At 66.6% G+C, this 17944-nt stretch overlaps 1 protein-coding gene across 2 annotated transcripts in view; it reads left to right on the top strand.

Moving 5' to 3' along the window:
• The window catches only part of CACNA1B (calcium voltage-gated channel subunit alpha1 B), a 108695-nt gene that overhangs the window by 25197 nt on the left and 65554 nt on the right, over nucleotides 1–17944 (top strand). The window contains exons 7-16 of one of the 2 annotated variants that reach the window (XM_059658543.1): nucleotides 1233–1336; nucleotides 3471–3586; nucleotides 3811–3867; nucleotides 4881–4970; nucleotides 7004–7213; nucleotides 9970–10082; nucleotides 10507–10619; nucleotides 11997–12128; nucleotides 12317–12389; nucleotides 17242–17359. In XM_059658543.1, coding sequence (XP_059514526.1) covers nucleotides 1233–1336; nucleotides 3471–3586; nucleotides 3811–3867; nucleotides 4881–4970; nucleotides 7004–7213; nucleotides 9970–10082; nucleotides 10507–10619; nucleotides 11997–12128; nucleotides 12317–12389; nucleotides 17242–17359 — 1126 coding nt within the window. Of the gene's footprint in view, nucleotides 1–1232; nucleotides 1337–3470; nucleotides 3587–3810; nucleotides 3868–4877; nucleotides 4971–7003; nucleotides 7214–9969; nucleotides 10083–10506; nucleotides 10620–11996; nucleotides 12129–12316; nucleotides 12390–17241; nucleotides 17360–17944 lie in introns of both variants that reach the window. The other variant, XM_059658542.1, reaches the window with a different exon arrangement.

Raw genomic sequence — 17944 nt, 5'->3', positions numbered from 1 at the left:
AAACCAGCACACACCCGGCACTCTCCGTGGGTCCCGGGTCCCAGCGCGTCTGCCTCCTTTCCCTCCGCCACCTTCTCAGGTCTTCCCGCGCCTGCCCTCTGGCTGACGCCCAGGCGCTAATCGTCCCGAGTGGGAACAGCAGGAAGCGTCTGTCTGCTGTCTTCCCAGAAGTGCGCGCCCCGATGTTTTGTTTAAGAGCAGAGGAGAGTGGCTTGGCTGCTGCCGGGAACGAGCCATTAGAGGAGGTTGCAGGAGCCAAGTCTGAGTGGGGGGGGCCGGCCGCACGCGCTGCTCCTGCTCCGTGGGGTCGCCATGGCCCACAGGCCTGGCAGGAGGCTGGCGCGGCGAGGGCGGGTGCGGATGGCACTGGCGTTACGTCTTTTCCGGGTGTGTCCGGTGTCAGAGCCGCATGCTGGAGTCGGTCCCGGGGCCGCGGGAGCTCAGGGGAGAGTCTGTACGTCCTGTCCAGGCCACAGGCTGGAAGCTGGGAGTCCCCAGGGCTGTCCTGCCTCTGCCAGCCCAGGGCGCTGGCCTTGGCTGGAGCTGCCTCTAGAGAGCAGCACAGGGCCGGTGGTCGCCACCCGCAGCACCCCTGTCCGTCACGCCCAGCCCTGGGCCCAGCCACACCCACTAGGACCCGCACAGACAGAACAGCAGTCGGAAGCTAACTGGATCCAGGGGACCGTGCCTTCTGCGGGCTGTGCTGTGAGCACCCTCGGCCCGGGCGGTGCCCTTCTGTGCATCCGGTTGCGGCCGTGCCGAGTGCAGGCTCTGTCATGGGCCAGGCACGTGCCCGGGCGACCTCTGGGGCCTTGGGCTGCCTGTTGATCTCGGGACCATGTGCCGGGCTCCCGCCTCCGAGGGGAGGAGGCTGCGGCAGACAGGTGGTCAGACGTGGGCCCTGGGGGCCGTGGGCTGCCTACAGGAGCAGCCTGGGGAGGGAGGGGGTATCCAGGCAGAGGCCGGCATGCCACCCTCGGTGCCCTGGGGGCCTTGACCTGGGCCGGCTCCTTGGCGTTGCGGTTGCAGCATTGCTGGGCCGTGGCCCCAGAGAGCTCCGTGGGGCAGGGGCAGGGGCAGGAGGGCTTCCCGCGTCCCGCCTGGGCCCCCTCGTCCCCCGCCTGGACTCTCCCTGCCTGGACTCTGCCAGGAGCTTGAGAAGGGGCCAGGGCACCTCCATAGCGAGGACCCTGTCTTGTCCCCTGTCCTTCCTCATCTCCTCTTGCTTCCAGACAAACGATGCTGCCGGCAACACCTGGAACTGGCTGTACTTCATCCCCCTCATCATCATCGGCTCCTTCTTCATGCTCAACCTGGTGCTGGGCGTGCTCTCAGGGTAAGAGCCGCGATGGCTGGCGCTGCCCCTGCGTGTGCTCGGGTGATGGTGCCGACACAGGCCTGTGTGACCCGGGGGCGGGGCGGGGTGAGGCCTGGCCTGGCCACAGGGCTGCCCTCCATGCAGGCAGGCACTCCCAGCATCCTGAGCACTGGCCAGCTTCTCTCTGTGCTGCCATCCTGACCTCTTCCTGACTGTCCCCTGTCCCTGGCCTTCACCCTGGGCCCTGACTGTGGGGAGGGGCTGCTGCTGTCTCTGACGGGGTCCCTGGTGAGTTTGCGGCAACAGCAGTGACCAGAAAGAATGGAGCAGCCCTGAGTCGGTCACAGTGACGCCTGGGCTCTCAGCCGGCCCTGACCCTCACCTCTCCGCCGCGCCCGGGAGGACAAGGGGGCATGAGGCTGGGTCCTTCCTCAGGGAAGGTGCTTCTTGACTCACGCGGGACGAGCGGGAGCACGCCTGGGGCACACAGGACCCTGCTGCGCGCGTGGCCTGGCCTGCCTCCCTGTCCCCACCGGGCGCCCCCCCCCCCCCCATGCGGCTGGAGAAGGTCTCTGTCCCGCCCCCCAGAGGGTTCCGTCCAGGCCGGGGCCTGCGGTGGGAGGAGCCTGGTGGGCTCAGGGGCAGCTGTCACTCTGGCCCGGAGAGGAACCACCACCGAGGGGACGTGGTGGCCCAGGCCTGGCCCCGGCCTCTCCTGTGAGGGGCGTGCTTGGCACTGGCACGTGTTCGCAGGCCCAGAGCGCTGGGCACGGGGTAGAAGTCCTGGTCGCGCTGGGTGGCGGCGGCTGCGAGCAGCCCCGATGGAGAATGTGCAGGAGGAGGGTGGGTGGAGCTGCCCTCCTGCCCGGGAGCATCCTGGCCTCTGGGGGATTGTCCTCATCTTGGCTCTGCCTCCCTCTGGTGTCCAGGTCCAGCCAGGGGACCCAGCTTCTCTTCCAGCCCCGCGGGGGGGGGGCCCCCGAAGCCAGCGGCCAGGCAGAGCGTGTGGGTCCCTCACGGGGTGCTCTCCAAGGCAGCGGCATTAGGTCCCACCCGCAGCCTGGACTGGGGGAGGGGGGCTCGGCCTGCAGGACCTGGTGCAGCTGCAGCGTGCCTGGGGGGGGAAGCTGCCGGAAGGAAGGCTGGCCTGGGGCCCTTTCACCTGTCCCTCCTCCGCCCGGGCGCCCGCCCTGCACCCAGTGAAGCAGTTGGTGATTCCTCCGCTGAGAACTGCAGCTGGAGGAGGGCAGGCCTGGTGGCGCAGTGAGTCCCTGCTGGTGGCTGTCGGCTGAGTCTGCAGTACTGTCATGGCCCTGGCCCTGCCCCAGGCCCTCCTGCCCTGGGGACCCTGTGTTCTGTGACTCAGAACTTGGGGGGAGCTCAGGCAGGAGCTCTTTCCTCTCCTGCCGGATGCCGCAGCTCAGGCCCTGGCGGGCGCGGGCCGCAGGCAAGAGGTCAGGTCTGGGCAGAGCCAAGCCTCCCTCTCTGTGGCTGGGTGCCAGGACCAGGCCTGCCAGACGCCACCGTGTCCAGGGCCGCTTTCCTGGAAGAGAGACAGCCTCCCGCTGAGGACAGCATGCTCTTTGCCGTGGGGGGGCCTGCCCACACTTTGTGGACCTGGATCCTGCCCTGAGCCCGAGCTGAGAAAGCTCGGCCAGACTGGATGGGTGCGCGCGCTCATGTGAGCGTGTGGGTGTGGATGGCCTCCTCCCGGCGCTGTGAGCCCGAGAGCTCGGCTGGGCCTGGGGAGGCAGGTGAGCTCCCCGCTCACTCGGAGGCTCCGTGTTGGCTGATGGACTCGAATGCTTCCCTTCGTCCCTGTCCCTGGCCTGTCCTGACCCAGCTCCTCCCTCCTCTCGAGCAGCAGAGGAACCGGGGGGCGTCTCCTCTGGGGAATCCTCGTCCTGGGGCTTCCTGGGTGACAGCGACTGGGCCTGGCTGGTGGAGGGAGGGGCAGGACGGCCCCAAGCAGGGGATGTGGCTGGTCCGTGCCCCCCAGAGTCCCCTCCGGGGACCGAGGTGCTGTCATCTGTGTGTGTGGGTGTCTGAGCAGGAGGGTCGGCTGTGCCCTCTGCATGCTCAGGTCAGAGGCCAGGCGGTGGGTTCCCTGCCCGCGGGGACCTGAGCTGTGCTCTGTCGCCCCGCGTCACAGGGAGTTCGCCAAGGAGCGCGAGCGGGTGGAGAACCGCCGGGCCTTCCTGAAGCTGCGGCGGCAGCAGCAGATCGAGCGGGAGCTCAACGGCTACCTGGAGTGGATCTTCAAGGCTGGTGAGCGCTGCTGGAGCCCGGCCTGTTGGCTTCCTGTCCGGCCCGGCCTGGGGGACACAGGGTGTCTGTTCCGGTGGAGAAGGCTCAGGGGCCCGCAGGTTTCTGGGAAGCAGAGGCAGAGGCAGAGGCGGGCTGCGTTGGGGCTGCATGGGGGCTGCGTGGGGGCCGCGTGGGGGCGGGGCAGGCAGGCTCGCCCTGAGGCTGTGTGGCCGTGTCTCCCGCAGAGGAAGTCATGCTGGCCGAGGAGGACAAGAACGCGGAGGAGAAGTCCCCCCTGGATGGTAGGTCACCCCTGGTAGCACTTCCTCCCCACGGTGGCCACGCGTGCACAGGTGCGTGGTGGGCAGGAAGCTGTCGGCCAGGCCAGGCCTCTGCACATCGTCACGTGCGCACACGCCTGGCGGAGCCCTTCCCGGGAGGCCCTGCGATGGTCAGCACGTGCTCCTGGCGAGCCTGTGCCGTGGGCCCACACAGCGCAGCCATGCCCGCATGGTTTCAGCCTGGGCGTCGCGGGCACCTGTGCGCACAGCGTGGCCCCGAGAGCTTGCTGTGCAGGAGGCGGGCGGCTGTGACGGCTCCCACGCAGGCGCCTCGCAGTGAAGTGGGGGCGAACTGCAGTGGCCTGGCCCCGCTGCCCCATCTCAGGTGCCCAGTAGCAGCCCGGCTGGTGCTTCCACCTTGGCCAGCGAAGACCTGAGCATTGCCGTCACCATAGAGCTTCTGTGGGACAGGCCGCTGCTGCACCTTTAAACCTCAGGGCAAACCAGTGGCATCTGCCTGGGCCCAGGGGAGGCCGCCCCAGGCTGCCACTGAGAGACACTGCCTGGGGCCACGGGGCAGGGCGGGGCCAGCTGGGCCCAGGTCACAGGTCACAGCCCGGGGGCAGGAGGGCTGCAGCCTGCACACCCCTCCCCTCAGGACGGGGCAGACCTGGCCAGGCGGAGGGGTGTCCTAGGGCCCCAGCCAGGCTGTGAGCGGGTCTGCAGAGCTGGTCTGACCTCTGGCCTCACCCGGCCAGCAGTGCGGGCTTGGAGCTGCGCAGGCCGGGCCTTGCCCAGCCGACCCGGTCACCTGGGGGCAAGGCCGTTCCCGGGGAGAGAAGGGACAGCAGGAGCCACTGTCATACCTCTGGTCCCTTGGCTTGAGCACCAGAGTCATCCTGCGTCCCCCTGCCTCCGTCTCAGGCAGGACATGGGGAGGGCCCCAGGCCCCGGAGGACGGCGGCTCCTCTGCGGGCTGAGGCAGGCAGCCCGCACGGGCTCACGTCCCCACCTCTGCCCTTTGCTTAAAGCAGTGCTGAAGCGGGCGGCCACCAAGAAGAGCCGCAACGACCTGATCCACGCCGAGGAGGGCGAGGACCGCTTTGCAGACCTCTGTGCTGTGGGTGAGAGTCCGGGCTCGCCTGGCTCCGTGGGCGGGGTCTGGGACCCAGCTTCCTGCCCGTCACCGGGCGCCCAGCTCTCTGGGCCCCTCCTTCCCCACTGCCTGCCCCGCCCGAGTAAGCTAGTTCCGTGCCCACCGCGGGCGGGAACACAGCGTTTGCCCATGTGTGCCCTGGGGCAGCTCCTGGAGGCCGCCTGTGCCCAGGCCTGAGCTTGCTGGTTCAGCGCACTCGCTGGCTGCGGGCTGCTCCGGGCTCTGCCGGTCCCCCGGCCGCTGCAGGAACCCACAGATGGTGGCCTAGATGCGGAGGCAGCCGCCAAGGGGTGTGGAGTGGCTGGATTCTGGATATATTTGGAGACCAGCCCACAGGGTTGGCTGACCAACTGGACGTGGGCGTGAGAGAGACATCAAGGTGGCTCCCAGGACAGAGGAGCCAGCCCACGTGTGCGGGCAGTGTTGGTGCGGACTCACGTCCAGCCTTTGCTTTGGGACACGCGAGTTGGCCGTGTGGGTTGGAGAGCGGGGGCGGTGCCGGGGGAGCTGGTGCACGTGCGGGAGGCCTGGTTTCCCGGTGGAGACAGGAAACGGGCACTATCGCTGGGGAAGGTGTTGCAGTTCCTGCTCCTGCTGCCTGGCCCTGTGGACTGGGTGCTGGAGGAGGGGCCAGAGGGGCTCAGGGCCACGTGGGACATGGGGCTTGGTGCAAACATGGCCATGGATGCCACTGCCTGGTTGCGCCTTTGCTGAGTGGGGGAGCGTGTGGCTGTCTCCTGCGGGCACAGGTGGGTGTGGGGAAGCCAGGCGGGGTGGGGGGCAGTGTTCCTGTGGAGCCGGCCCCGGCAGAGCGGACTGTTCTCCCGGCACGGCCAGCTGGAGAGCGGGAGGTGAGTGGTTGGGTTCTGATAAATCGGAGACCAGTCCACGGGGTTGCTCACCGGCCACATGTGCTCACAGCCTCTCCATGAATCACGTGTCCTCTTCCCCTCCTTCCAGGGTGGCCATGCTTCTAGGTATGCCCTGTGTGGGTCTGTGAGTGTGTGTGAGTGACCGGGAAAGGGATGGGGTGTGAGTGTGGCTTCATGGACCGGTCTGCACTGCGGCTCTCTGTTCCCCTCGCTGCCTGTGAGGAGGGCGTGGGTGTGTCTGGCCTTGGCCTGGGTGCGGTGCAGCCCTCAGCAGGGCCGCCGGGAGGGCCCGTGGCTTGAGCAGCTCTGGCTTCGGCGGTGGTGTGGCTGCCTGGACGGGGCTGGAGGCTGTGTCCCGGCTCAGCCGGGGAGGCTGGGGCGGAACAGCGTCTTCCTCGGGTGGGACGGGCGTGGCATCTGGAGTGCCTGCCAGGAAGCTGCCGTTACGGTTCCGGGAAGGGCTGCCAGGCCTGGCTGATGGGCTCTGTGGGCTGACCAGGGTGGTAGCTGCTGCCTGATGCAGCTGCTCCGCGTAGACGCGTCTCTTCAAGGCCTCGGCCCGTTTTCATCTCTGAACCCAGAAACGCCAGCCTGATGGTGTGCTTAGCATGCACACACACACTCACACGTGCGTGCACACACGTGCAGATGCGCTCGACATCATGTAACGCATATGCCCACACTCCCCACCCTCCCCCTGGGACCCGATGCCCACGCCAAGGGCTTTGAGCGGCACGCACACGCCAGCCCTGAGTGCAGAAGCTGGAGAAACCCTGAGGCAGGCAGCGCGGCTCACAGCCCGACCTGCCCTGCCAACCCCAGGGAAAGAGGCGGGGGGTTGGGTGCAGCGGGGCCCAGGCCGCGGGGAGGAGCCGGTGGCCTGGGAGCACAGGGCTGTGTTCCTGGAAGGTGGCCAGGGGCTGGAGACAGACCACGTCACCCACCCGCAGCCCAGCACCCATGAGATGCTGCTGTCCTTGGTGGAACGGGCAGGGCCAGGGCCCATGCAGGGGTGCAGGGGCCAGTGTCCTTGAAGGCGGTTTTATGGGGGGTGAGGGCACCTCTGGAGGAGGGGATGTGTCCTGGGGCTGCTGTCCCGGCACATCCTCAGCGAGACCCCTCTCCCCAGGGTCCCCCTTCGCCCGCGCCAGCCTCAAGAGCGGGAAGACAGAGGGCTCGTCCTACTTCCGCCGGAAGGAGAAGATGTTCCGGTTCTTCGTGCGGCGCATGGTGAAGGCGCAGAGCTTCTACTGGGTGGTGCTGTGCGTGGTGGCCCTGAACACGCTGTGCGTGGCCATGGTGCACTACAACCAGCCCCAGCGGCTCACCACTGCGCTGTGTACGTCGTGGGCCCGGCCCCGCTCCTCCCCAGCCCCCTCCGGGATGCAGCCTGGAACTCCTGGGCCATTGCCCATGACCTTGGGACGCCCTGACCCAAGTGCCCCCACAGGCTGCTCAGGCCCATCCCGGGGCTGCCCAGGCCTCGGACCTGGGCCCTGGTTCCAGGAAGCTGAGCTGATTGGCTAGACCTTAACTTTCGGGGGTGAAACGAGGGAGGGTCTGGGCACTGGGGGGAGTGTGCTGGATGGCCAGGCACCAGCCAGTCCAGGCAGACCTGGGTCCTCCCTGTGGGGCTTCAGGCCTGCGGGCCGGGGCACGTAGCTGCTCGTGTCATTTGCCACAAGGTGATGCTCCCACCGGGTCCCCCAGGAGGGGCAGTCGGCTCCCGGGGCTCCCAGGCTGTTCCCACCCTCTTTCTGATTGGCTGGCCCTGGGTGTGTCCATAACCAGGCCTGACTTACAGCCCTGCGTCCGTGAGCTGCGACGAGGGCCTCGGGGGTCTGAGTCCCGAGTGGTCTTGGCCTTGGTGGCCGTTCCAGGAGGTCGAGGAAGGTAGCGGGACGGGGCTCCTTGCTCATCCCAGCCAGGGTGACCCCCAGGGCTCTGCAGGCCACAGGGGGCTGGAAGCTGAAAGAGCTCAGAGCTGTGGAGACAGGCCACTGGTCGGGCTGTGCCCGCAGTGCCCTGGCTCCCATCCTGGCTCCCCCCAGGGAGCTCTGTGTGCCTGAAGCCACTGAGCCCAAGAGCCTTTGTCCAGTCCTGGCCCCGCAGGCCAGCCCCACGCCCCCGGGGGACACTGAGCCCGGGCAGCTCCTGAAGGCTTGAGGAGCCATGGACGCTGAGGGCTTCACAGGCCCTGGGGGATGTGGGAGGACTGCAGGCTAGTTCCCCACACCCGCCTCGAAGTGTGTCACGTAGACGCTGGGGAAGGGTAGAGGCAGCAGAGCCAGAGGCCCGGGAGTGTCCAGCAGGCAGCCGGGCTTAGGCTCGCAGACCACGGGGACTGAAGAGGACGTGACGTGAACGGCCGCTCCGGCCTCCCCTGCAGTGCACAAGCCTTCGGAATGAATGAATGAATGAGTGCGTTGTCCCCTTCCTCGGCCTCAGAGGAGGCTGAGCATGAAGCGCAGGGCGGGGCTTCCTGGGTGCAGACAGGCAGGCAGGGCTGCCCTTCCGCAGCCGCCTCGCCCGTCCATGCCCCTGCGGCTGCTCTCGCCATCTCCCGGAGCAGGAGGCGTGTCTGAGCAGCGTCAGCTTTGAGCCTGGAAGGCCCATCCCTGTGGCCTCCCGCCCAGGACCTAGCTCTGTTGTGGGGACCCGCGAGGGGTGGGCTGCCTTTGTGATCGCACATGGCGGCTCTGGCCAGGACCCTCGGGCCTCCGGGTCGCTGGGGCCTTGTGAGCTGCCCTTCGGGGCGGCCCAACTTCCCCTGCCCGGCCCCCTCCCTGTGGGCAGTCTTTCAGGGCGGCTGGGGGTCCCCCTGCCCTGAGCTGTTCCTGCCTGAGGGTCAGTGGGTGTCCTTGCCTCTGACCTTGGCCCTCAGCTCCTGCAGGAGGCTCCTGGCCTCGCCCGGCCCGGGTGCCCTGGTGATGCTTCTGCTGGTTCGGAGGAGGCTTGCTCCCTGGGCTGGTTGTCCATGTCCTCAGACCATGGACGGAGGGTCCCCTCCCTGAGCCCTTGGGCCGTGCAGACAGTCGTGTGTCTGTCTGAGGCTGGCCCAGGGGGCAGTGGAGTTGGTGTCCCCTCTCGCCCGGGGTGCAGGCGGCGGCAGACCTGCCCCGATGGTGCTGCGGAGGCTGCAGTGGGTGCAGGAGCGAGGTGGTCTGGTGCGCGGTGGCAGGGGCGTGGGGCCCTCGTCACTGTCTGTTTCAGGAGCAGCTGCAGGTCCAGAGGCCGGAGGCCTGGCCGGTGGCTGCCAGCTGACCCTTTGTACCCTCTCACGGCCTTGGCCTTCGTGTGGGCGCGGCCGTGGGTTCTGAGCTGGGGCCGGAGGGCACAGAGCCATTGGCCTGTTATATGAAATGAGCGGATTCCAACTCAGTGCTTGGGGGGAGGCTCAGCCGGACTTGTCCGCCGCCGCCCGGATTCCTGGTGTGGCCGTGGCTGGGCCAGTGGGTCTGCTCTCTGTGGCCTCGAGCAACTCTGGGCTTTCTTGCTCCGACTCCCGTGCCCCCCAACTCCCCAGCCTGGGCCAGTGTCTGTGCCTGGAATCCCCCACCGGGCTCCCAGCTCAGCGTGTCCTCCCTGCCGTCCTGAGGCCCTGGCGGGTCCGCTTGGCCAGTGGAGGCAGTGGCCACAGGAGCCTCTGTGTGGCTCAGTGAGCAGCATGCTGGTCGGGACTGGGGGTGCTCAGAGTGCAGGGGCAAACTGAACAAAGTTCAAACCCAGCCTGGTGCTGGGGGGTCCATCCGAGCGTGGCGTGGGGCAGGGACTAGGCAGTGCGTGGGTCCAGGCCGCCCCGCCATCTGCCCTGCTCTAGGTACCCCGAGTCCCATCTGGGAGCTCACGGCTGAGCCTGTCTCATGTCCACGGCACTGGGCCTGCCCCGCCTTGATGACTGGAGTGAGCATCTCTGCACCCCCGTCCTCGGGTGTCCCTGCCTTGGTCTGAGATTTCAGGGCTTGGGGGCCGCAGGCCAGGCTGGAAGGCTCCCCTGAAAGGCCCGGGCCTGGTGTCCTCTGGGCTGGGCTGGGCTGGAGCCGGAGGAGGAGGAGGAGGCCGCGCGCTAACGCCCTCTTCTCCGGCTTCTCCTAGACTTTGCAGAGTTTGTTTTCCTGGGTCTCTTCCTCACAGAGATGTCCCTGAAGATGTACGGCCTGGGGCCCAGGAGCTACTTCCGGTCCTCCTTCAACTGCTTCGACTTCGGGGTGAGTGAGGGGCCGCGGCCGCGGCAGCGCGGGGGTCCAGGCGGTCGAGCTGGACCCCCTGGAAGGCGCAACAGCCCCGCCCACTGCCCCACCCAGGGGGACCCAGGGGGCTGCAGGACTGACCCTGTGGTCAGCAAGGCTGCCTGTGCACGGCAGGTGCAGGTGACACGGAGGCCTGTCCTGGCCGGGCCCTGATGGGTGGGGCGCTCCGTGGGCTGCCCGCCTGTGGGACTTCTCCTTCCCTTCCCGTCTGTCACTCCGTCCGTGTCCTCCTGGCAGGGAGGACGGGCCTGGGCCTGTGGGCCCGCAGCTCCGCGCCAGGCGTGTGCTTGAGCTGCCGAGCAGGCAGGCAGGGCGGGGCTGTGGGGGGCGCCGTGCACACGTGGGGCCGCGTGCGCCGGAGCCTGACCCTCCTCCCCTGCAGGTCATCGTGGGGAGCATCTTTGAAGTGGTCTGGGCGGCCATCAAGCCGGGAACCTCCTTTGGGATCAGTGTGCTGCGGGCTCTCCGGCTGCTGAGGATCTTCAAGGTCACAAAGTATGTCCCCTGCGTGCTCCTGGGGGAGGGGGGCAGTGCAGGCAGCATGGGGGGGGTGTTGTCCCGGGAATTCACGGGGCCGGTTTGCTCTCCACTGTCTGGAAACTCTTTCTGTGGCTCATAATTGTATAAATACAGAAAGTGACCAAACCGGCCAGGCCAGCAGCCCACAGGACGTCGTCTCGGCCTCGTCGGGGGCACGTCCGTCCTCGGGATCGTCCCGACGGCCTCGGTGTCGCTGGCGGCCTCTCTAGCTCATATCAGCCTCCCACCCATCAGCCCCTCCTCGCCAGGCTCTGCCTGGCTGACCTGAGCCGCCTGGCCCCTGGCCCCAGGCTGCGCGGCCCTGTGCCTGGCCCGCCGTCTGCTCCCATTCATCCCACTTGGTTGCTTGTGTCACTGTAGCAGGGAGTTGCTCTGTTTCGCCCACGAGGAGGCTGAGGTGGGGCAGAGACGGTGCAGGGAGTGAGGACAGCTGGGCTGGGCCGCACCGTCACGGCTAGAGCTGTGGTGACGGAACCAGGAGACAGCAGGCTGGGCCCCGGCTGCCTGAGGGCAGGAGGCTCCTCCACGGGAGCGGCTGGGTGTGGGCCCACGACGCCCCAGCGTGGTCTCCGTGCCGCTGCCTCGGCCTGGGCCACAGCCGCTGCGGGACCGGGAGCACAGCTGTCGGTGCGCCGGCGTGGGCCCGGCTCCAGGTCCCTCCGGGGCACTCGGCCGGTCTCCCGGGGTCTGGGCTGATCACAGTGCCTGGAAGGAAAGCTGGGTGCTCTGGGCTCTGCACAGCAGGAGCCGCGGTGGAGGGGGTCAGGCTCTCTGAGGGTCAGCAGCCAGGCTGTGGGGGGACTTCAGGGGCCCCGTGTGCCCGAGACCCGGGAGGATGAGGGGGGTGGAGGGTGGGAGGTGCTGAGGGGACTCGGGCCAGGCTTCACTTCCCAGCAGTCTTTGCAGGGAGGGCCGGGGACTTGACTGCATCCTCACGCAGGCCCCCTGGCTGCCACGCAGCTGTCCTCACACAGCGCTGCCCGGGGCCCTGGAGGTGTGGGGTGTTGGGGTGAAAGGGCCTGGAGGAGGGCGGGTCGGGGGCGGCTGCCTGAGGGAGGGGCGTTGTTCTGCTGAGTGGAGTGACCGGAGCGGTGTGAGGGGCCGTCAGCCTGCACATGTCGGCTGTGCCATCCCCGTGCGCCCCGTGACAAGGATGGGGGGTTGAACTGCGGAGAAAAGCTCCGCCTCCCTCCAGGGGCGCGGCCCTTAGGGGTCAGAAGGTCCCGCCACCACAGGTGTGACCCTGAGAGCGGGCCAATGTGGGGCCCGGGTCCAGCGCTGGCACCCCCTGCCGGGTGCAGCCCGCGCTCAGACCACCCGCCCGCCCGGCAGGTACTGGAACTCCTTGCGGAACCTGGTGGTGTCGCTGCTCAACTCCATGAAGTCGATCATCAGCCTCCTGTTCCTGCTCTTCCTGTTCATCGTGGTCTTTGCCCTCCTGGGCATGCAGCTGTTCGGGGGACAGTACGTGCCGGGGGAGGGGGGGTGCTGGGCATGCAGCTGTTCGGGGGACAGTACATGCCGGGGGAGGGGGGGTGCTGGGCATGCAGCTGTTCGGGGGACAGTACGTGCAGCCTGTGAGGGCACTGCGGCCGCGGGCAGGTCCTGGCTCCTGATGGGCTGCCTTTCTCAAGGCTTCTTGTTTTTCTCAGGTTCAACTTTAAAGAAGAGACTCCAACAACCAACTTCGACACCTTCCCCGCCGCCATCCTCACTGTCTTCCAGGTAAGGCCCCAGCCTGGGCCTCTGTCCTGCGCGGCTCTCCTGGGCTGGGAGGGCCGCCCTCCCGTCCCTCCTCAGGCCTCTGCAGCGCAGACAGCCCACCCGCCATCTCTCCACACGTGACGGGCGGGCGGGCCGCAGGGCCCGTGTCCTGTGACGCCCCCGGGAGCTCCACTGCCACCTCAGCCCCACGGACCCGGGACCCAGCGGCTGTTTATTCTTTGAGAATAAAACAGCAAAGCGCCCCAAGCTCGCTGTCATCCTCTCCTGTCTGCAGGTGCCCCCCACCGTCTCCGTGTGCCTAGGGCTCCCCTGAGGACCCTCTTGCTCGAACACTTACCCCCTGGGCTGTGGCTCCACAGACGCCCCTGCCAGCCATTTCTGTCCCACAGACCTCGGGGCGGCAGGCCTGAGCCGAGCAGCGTGGGGGCTGGCTCTTGGGCACCTGGCAGGTGCACGTGCAGGCGGGGCTCTGAGCGGCCCCTGGCCCTGGGGCTGCCGGCCTCACCCCAAGGTGGAGCCCACGGCGCCTGCCGGGACGGGGCCTTCCAACCAGGCTGGGCGACTGGAGAGGGACCCACCCACACGCCTCCCTCGATGACCCCTGTCGCCCGTCCCGGTGGGAGCCCCGCAGCCTCTCAGTCCCGGCCGAGCAAGCCAGCCTCGCCCAGGCGACTCCTGCTGCTGGCCAGGGGGACCCGGCCTGTCCCCTCCCGCTTCCAGTCTAGCCTCACCCGCAGTCGCTCTGAGACTGTCTCGATCTCGCCCACGCCGCGCCCTCTGATGCTCACTGCCCTGGCTCCCACAGCCGGGCGCCCGGAGCTTGCCAGCACTTGGTGGGAAGGAGGGTCCTGCGTCTGGGGCACAGGAGAGGTGTCCACGCTGGGCCACGGGCAGAGGGAGGCCACGGCCTTCCCCAAGCACGACACTGCCCTGTGCCCGGCAGGAGCGCCCTCTGTCTCTAGGCCACGGGCCAGCTGGCCACTGGGATGCTGACTGCCAGGCGAGGGGAGATGGCAGGACGGTCCGCCAGAGCAGGAAGGAGCGCGGGCCCCAGGGCTCCCCAGCAGAGGCGCCGTGAGCGCAGTCAGAGCTGCTTTGCTGTGCTTGTCGTTAGGAAGGACCTGGACGCGGCGGCGGTGGGACCCCGGGTGCAAAGGGCCGGAGTGAGCGAAGGCCGGTCTGATGGGTGGTGCTCGGGTTTAGACCCGGGCCCTGGGCGCTGGCACAGGTGACGTAAATGGTTAGAATCGAAGGGCCTCGCCCCGTGGACAGGAGCCCCTGGGGGCTGAGACCCGCCGCAGAGCGGGCGTGGGGCCCAGGCACCCCGCAGTTGGGGAGAGGCAGGTGGGCGGGCGTCCACGCATCGGTCAGCTCTGCGCTGGGCAGGACGGGGCCCAGAGGAGGCCGCGGAGCGCTGACTGGTGCGGGAGGCCCACAGGATGGTCATGGGCCAGAGGCTGAGCCCCAGGGCTGAGTCCCCGCTCGTGGTGAACCTGCAGACCAGGCCACGTGGCAGGTGCCCCCCGGGGGCCGTGGACACCTACAGTCTGAGGCGAGCTCGCCCGGGGACGTGGAGGTGATGGGACAGACGCGGGTGAGAAAGAATATGCACAAGGCCCTCGGAGGGTGAGCGGGAGGACTTGGCCACACAATGTGGCAGAGGCCCAGGTGGAAGGCAGCTCTTTAGATAAACGGGCGGGCTCACCTGCGAAGGAGCCACGGGCGCGGCCGCCGGCGCCATTCCAGAACGCACCTGAGAGCGTGTGTGCTCCGAGGCCAAGCAGGTGAACAAACTCGAACAAAAACCATTCCAGGCCGTGGGAGGAAGAGAACATCTTCAAGTCTGCCCTGGCACGCCAGTTTCCTACGAAAGATCGAGCCTGATGGTCGGCCTCTGTGAGCAAGGGTGCCAGGAGCCCGGGAAAGCAGCTTGGAAGTATCGGAGGACCGTCCCTGCCACCCTGGGTCCTTGCAGAGCTGTGATTCAGGGGGGGTGGGACTAAACACGCGGAGACACAGTGTGGGGGCGCCATCGCCCGGCCCCCCAGGGCTAACAGCACCAGATGTCTCTACATTTAGTGAAACGATGGTTTAGAACAGCGGTTCTCAACCTGTGGGTCCCGACCCCTTTGGGGGTCAAATGACCCTTTCACAAGGGTCACCTAAGACCATCGGAAAACACATATAATTACATATTGTTTTGTGATTAATCATTATGCTTTAATTATGTTCAATTTGTAACAGTGAAATTGGGGGTCACCACAACATGAGGAACTGTATGAAAGGGTCGCGGCATTAGGAAGGGTGAGAACCACTGGTTTAGAAGAAGCAAGAACATTAAACTACCCAAGAAGAAACTGAAAACCCGAACTACTCCAGAAATTGAACAGTTAGAAACCTACCCATCTAAGCCACCGTGTCCAGCAGTTTTACAAGTGAGTTGTATGAATCTTTAAGAAAAAATTACTCCAATTTTATGCAGAGACCACAGGGAGAGCGCCCGCTCGCTCTGTGCGGTGGAATAACTGCTGGGACCCTGGAGGGGCCGCCGCAGACACGGCGCCGGCGGGAGTGGCTGATCCCCTCTGGAGGCGTTTCCCGTGATCTCCACAGTCAGCTTGAATGGATCCTGGAATCACAGGGGGTTTAACGTTGGAAAGGCTGTGGATGTGACGCATCATCTCCACTGACTCAAGAAAGGGAACCTGTAGGACCAGAACTCCAGCAAAAGCACAGCCAGCGCGAGAGAGGACGGCGGGGCGAGCCTGGCGAGTTCGGTGCCTGTCCAGTCAGCAGCTCGGGGGCACGGGTCAGGGCACTGCCTGGTGCTTACCTGATAAAACCCAACACTGACCCCACATGCGGCCTCCGCAGATCCCACTGGTGTCAGTGGTCTTGGCTCCTTAGAACAACAACAGAAAAAGGAAATAAAGTTTCTCGGGATTGACAAGAAATAGAGAGAGGCCCTTACCCAGCGAGATGTGCACACGGGGCACTCGAGGGCCGTCACTGCAGAGGGCGTGGCAGCGTGGTCATCATAGAGGAAAGTAGAGGTCGGACTCCTTCCTGGGACCGGATTTGCATTTCAGTTCAGATGAATTTAGACCTAAATGTGAAAAGCAAACCTGAAATTGCAGGACATACAGACGGCAGGGAAGGAGGAATCAAAAAGCACAGAGCCCAGAGGAACCGTTAACCATCGGCGACGAAGGACTTCTGGGCATCAAAGGACACCATCGAGGATTAAACAGCAAAAGTCACGGACTAGGAGAAGCTTCCGCAGTGTCAGCAAGTAACCAACCAGGATTAGTCCAGAGCTCACCAACAGCTTCCCCAAATGGAAGAGACAAGACGGAGAACGCAGCAGGAAGTGGCAGAGACGCCCGCCCGGGCCCCTCGCGGGAGAGGAGATGGGCTGGCAGCAAACCTGTCGGCTGCCACCGGTGTTGGGGGCCTTTCCTCGGCCAGTGCAGCGGGGACGTGGAAACCCAGCGATCCCCGGTTTTAGAGACGATGTGGAGGATGAGGATTCCTTCACGCGCTGCTGTGTTGAGAGCAGTTTCCTATCTGGTCCTCGGGGCTTGGCGCAGGCGGCTCCTGCTGGAGGTGGAGAGGTGGGCCGGGAGGTCCCGCCCTGGCAGACCCGTGTGACCGCCACAGCGGCAGCACCTGTGAGGGAAACCCGGACGTTCACACCGGCCACGGGCGGGAGTGCGTGTGTCTGAGCAGCAGGGAGAGCGGGTCAACACGAGCATCTCACAGACAGCGTCGAGGAGAGAGGCTGATCCGTGGCACCTGAGGCTGTTGAATAGGAGGGAGCTGTGGGGGGCGCACGCGCAGTGAAGGTGTGAAAGCGGCAGGGGGATCAACACCAAACTCCCGGCGCCGCTCCTGGGGCACCTCGGCACCTTTGACGCTCTGCTTCTGAAGCGGGGAGTGGGCACATGGGGTTCCTCCTCATCTCTGAGCGTCTGAGATCCTCCATAATTAAAAGATAAACCAAGTAACGTGCAGCAAAGCAAGTTGGTGTCATGTTAACAGACGAAATAGAAGTTAAGGTAGGAAATCACTAGCGAAAATAAGGACATCGCCCCCTGGGGAGAGGACGCTGCACCCCGCGCTTGCCCGGCAGGTGGCCTGAAGTCCGTGCGCAAAAGCGGAGAGAACTCCACGGAGGGTGAGGGTGCGGGCGCGCCGTCTGAGAAGAGGCCGGGGGCAGGGCCGGGACCGATGCGGATATGGCAGCGTGAGGTTTCCTTCTCAGTGCGGCCCGCAGGAACCCGTCACTGTCCTCTTGTTCTTTCCAAAAATAAAGTGGAAGGAGACGGGTTTCCTCTTGGAGCGAGGATTGTGTCAGCCCCGGCCCAGGTGGCGGGAAGCGGGGGGGCAGAGGCCCGAGCTGCGGGCCCTCCTGGGGCCGCGGTGTCCTGCCTGGAGGCGGTGACCGCAGGCTCCCGGCCGGCCGGCCTGGTTTCTCAGCTCACAGTTCGGTCCTCTCCTCGCTCCGCTCGCCGTGTTCTCCCTGGTGCTCCCTTTCCATGTTGCCGCGGACAACCTTGCCGACATGCTCTGACTGAGCAGATCCCCATGTTAAGGCCCCACCCAGTTGGCAGCCGGGTCCTTCCGGAAGCTTTTCTGCCGGAAAGGGCGTGGCCACCTTTCCCGCCGGGAGCTCCCTCGTCCGCAGGCATGCGGGTGTGCGTGCACGTGTGCCAGGGGCCCTGGGAGCAGGTGTCTTGGGGAAGGGTGTGTGTGCACGTGTAGGGGATGACGTGTGGGGATGTGTACCTGAGCGTGCCTGCGTGCGTGGTGAGGAGGCCCTGCAGGCGTGTCTGGTGCTCGCCCTCCGCAGATCCTGACGGGAGAGGACTGGAACGCAGTGATGTATCACGGGATCGAGTCGCAAGGCGGCGTCAGCAAAGGCATGTTCTCGTCCTTTTACTTCATCGTCCTGACGCTGTTTGGAAACTGTATCCTTCCCGCGGGGCGGGCTGCACACAGGTCTGTGGCCGCTGGGGTGTTGGCCGCAGGCCGCCGTCCTGTCCATTCCCCTGGGTGTCCCTCTGGGGCAGCTGCGGAGGGTGCCTGTGCTGCGGTGGGTGCGGAGGGGCCAAGACGCGGCAGGGCCTGACCCACAGGGTCATTGCTGTCATAGAGCACCTGCTCCTCGCAGTCGCACTGGCCCAGGGCCCCCGCGGGGTGTTGGCCCCGGGGGCGGGGCGGGGCAGGGTGAGTCTAGGCTGCAGGGAGAGGACTCCGTTACCTGACACACGGGGGCCTGACTGGTGGGACTGTCCCCTGAGGACACGGCCGTGTCTGAGACAATGGTCATCACAGTGGCGAGGTGCTGCTGCAGCCAGTGGCACAGGCCGGTGCTGCTCACCACTCGGGACACAGGGTGGCGGCCCAGTGTCCACAGTGCCCAGGGCAGGTGATGGAGGCGGCCACAGGCCCGCAGGCCTGGTCTGCAGGAGCCAGGCCCGGGCACGCAGAAGGCTGGGGCGCTGCTCCCCCCCCCCCCCGCCCCCGGCCCAGGCGAAGACAGCTGCCGCCTG

This window comes from Myotis daubentonii, chromosome 11 (assembly GCF_963259705.1).
Source record: "Myotis daubentonii chromosome 11, mMyoDau2.1, whole genome shotgun sequence".
NCBI lineage: Eukaryota > Metazoa > Chordata > Mammalia > Chiroptera > Vespertilionidae > Myotis > Myotis daubentonii.
The sequence above is the reverse complement of the archived record's forward strand: the minus strand, read 5'-3'. Positions and strand labels throughout refer to the sequence as shown.